The sequence below is a fragment of the Populus euphratica genome, unplaced genomic scaffold, assembly GCF_000495115.2.
Source record: "Populus euphratica unplaced genomic scaffold, PopEup_1.0 scaffold1188.1, whole genome shotgun sequence".
NCBI classification, from domain to species: Eukaryota; Viridiplantae; Streptophyta; class Magnoliopsida; order Malpighiales; family Salicaceae; genus Populus; species Populus euphratica.
In genome coordinates, this window is record NW_011501042.1 from 31,917 (window position 1) to 34,764 (window position 2,848).

General features: G+C 41.6%; 1 protein-coding gene across 1 annotated transcript in view; it reads left to right on the forward strand.

Moving 5' to 3' along the window:
* Positions 1-2,308, forward strand: part of LOC105117132 (serine/threonine-protein kinase CDL1-like) — a 6,247-nt gene extending 3,939 nt beyond the window's left edge. The window contains exons 4-5 of the mRNA XM_011014690.1: positions 580-971; positions 1,098-2,308. Coding sequence (XP_011012992.1) covers positions 580-971; positions 1,098-1,724 — 1,019 coding nt within the window. The 3' untranslated portion in view covers positions 1,725-2,308. The remainder of the gene's footprint in view (positions 1-579; positions 972-1,097) is intronic.
* Positions 2,309-2,848: the final 540 nt, after the last annotated feature.

The window sequence follows — 2,848 nt, forward strand, 5'->3', positions numbered from 1 at the left end:
CCTGCTGAAAGGTGGACACTGAGATGAACTGTGTTAGTAACAAATTATTTGTATTCTGGTCAAAGGTAGCACCTACTGAAGTTGAGCAAAATTTAACCGTGATGGTCCTACCATGTCAGTAAGACCTTGGGGTGCAGTGCGATTAGATTCGATTCAAGGTAAAGGTAAGGCAGGACCACAAGAAAAGCCTGACAAAACCTGGGTAGTAAACAGCTTTTGAACCAAATTTACCAGAACCTTCAAAGTCTCTTGAAATTCCAAAACTATGATTCTAGAGACTTTACTAGATATCCTTTTGAGTTTCTGAACCAGCTTTTTTCTACAACATTGAGACCCATGATTGACAATTAGCTGTTAATTCTTGGAGTTAGAGCGTGTAAAATAAATGCTGTTAACAAGCTTTCCTTTTGTGGTGCCGACATTTCTTCAGAACTTTGAACATTGTTTTTAGAATTGCTCTAAAACTGGCATGATGCATTTCAGTGACTGATGTTGACCCCTTTAATTGCTTATTCTCATGTTTCAACTAATATCTTATCTGCAACCCGCTGTTTTTAGCATATTTAATGTTGTTTTCAGATCTCCCCCCGGACAAGGAGCCTTTGGACTGGAACACGAGGATGAAGATTGCAGCTGGTGCAGCTAAGGGATTGGAATACTTGCATGATACAGCAAACCCTCCTGTCATATATCGCGACTTAAAATCATCCAACATCCTTCTTGATGAGGGTTTCCACCCCAAGTTGTCAGATTTTGGATTAGCAAAGCTAGGTCCAGTTGGTGACAAGACTCATGTCTCAACACGTGTGATGGGGACATATGGTTATTGTGCGCCAGAATATGCCATGACTGGCCAACTTACTCTAAAGTCTGATGTCTATAGTTTTGGGGTTGTCTTTCTTGAACTTATCACAGGGCGCAAGGCAATTGATAATACCCGGGCTCCTGGAGAACATAATCTTGTTGCATGGGTAAGTGTTTCTTCCCTTCATATCAATGCATCATGGAATTTTATGTCCCTTTTATTTTGTATTATTGAATCAACATGAAAAGAAATTTCTGCTCTCATATTGTTTCTTGGGACCTGGGGCTTTTAGGCACGACCTCTTTTCAAAGATCGTAGGAAATTCCCAAAAATGGCTGACCCACTGCTGCAAGGTCGTTATCCAATGCGAGGATTGTATCAAGCTCTTGCTGTTGCAGCTATGTGTTTACAAGAGCAAGCTGCTACAAGGCCTCTAATAGGCGATGTTGTGACTGCTCTCACATATTTAGCTTCCCAAACATATGACCCAAATGCTGCCAGTCAAAGTAACAGAGTTGGGCCATCTACTCCTAGGAACAGAGATGAGCGGAGGGGAATGGCAGATGGGCTGGATAGCCCAGATGAGCATGGACTTGGTGGGCGACGTGACTCCCCTTCCATTTGTAAAAATTCACCTGATTATAGAAAACGGGATCGTGTCAGGGAATTCAGCACTGATGCAGAGTTAGGAAGGAGTGAAGCTGGCAGTGGATCTGGCAGAAAATGGGGTTTGGATGATTCAGAGCGACAGGATTCTCAGAAAGATAGTCTTGTGAATACCAGCAGAGCAAGGGAAACTCCAAGAAATCGTGATTTAGATAGAGAACGAGCAGTTGCAGCGGCAAAAGTATGGGGTGAAAATTGGAGAGAGAAAAAGCGGGCAAATGCAATGGGTAGTTTCGATGGTACAAATGAGTGATCCCACAAGTGCAATTGTTATTTGGTTTTGGTCTTTTAGGCAACATGTGTTGCATGCTTCTGAGGGTCATCATGAAAAAAGAGAAGTTGCACATACATCATCCTTCATTGTCTTGGTTTCAATTTCCCATCAGGGAATAAGACTTCATGTATCAACTTTGACTGTTGTTTGTCATGTATCATTCTTGTAGTTGAGTATGGAAATGAATTCTTCAATTATATGGTTGAAGGAGAGAGAGACAGTTAAAGAAGAGTTCAGGGGAAAGGGTAGTGTTCGATCCTTGTGATTTACGGGTAGCCCCCCTTGCAGAATGATGTGGGCAACATGTTAATCTATGTATTTAGGCTTTTCTGAAGCTCATATATTACAGGGCAATCTGGGAAGATCAGCTAATTTTTTTCCCCATGTATCTGTGTTTTACGTGGGGTGGTTTAGTGGGTTTGGTGTGGATGTCTCATTGGCATCACAGCTTGTACTCGATAGTTTTGTGTATGGATTTCTTTGAGTCGAGTCATGTCTCGGCTTACACAGAAAGTTTTCATGATATTGTCCTCATGTGTGTAATCACATCAACTCTGTAACAATGACCCTGCCCTCTCCTCTCTCTCTCTCTGCATCTACTTGCATGTTGACAGATTGAATTGTAGGAAGTTTCAGGCGCGGGAAAGATTTACAAAGGTTCTTATTTTTTTCGAAGCCAATCCTTCGTGTGAGTCACTTGCGCGCATCCTATAGATGAATCGTGGAGATGGTCATTTCCGTGACCTCAAGAGGATGTATTGTTTGTTCTAACCTCATCTCAAAGCGCACCTGGCTACACTATCTGTGTGTCTTTCTATCCTGAAGAAGAACCAAAACCCGCAAGAGAATTTTCAGAACAGGTTTTAATTGGGGAGTGGCAATCCTGGTCAATTGAAGTTGTTCTCAGTAATGAAAGCCTCATGTTCCTGTCCTGTTTTAAAACCATTTTTCAACTTGAAAATCTAGTCTTCCAAGCCGAAATGGAGACATTGGAAACCAAGTTCGATAGAGACTTTTAAAGGGAGCCGCCTCCATTATGGAAGACTAATTCCTGTATATATAAGGATTGAAAGGTTGATATCTTTCTTTATAAAACAAAAGCC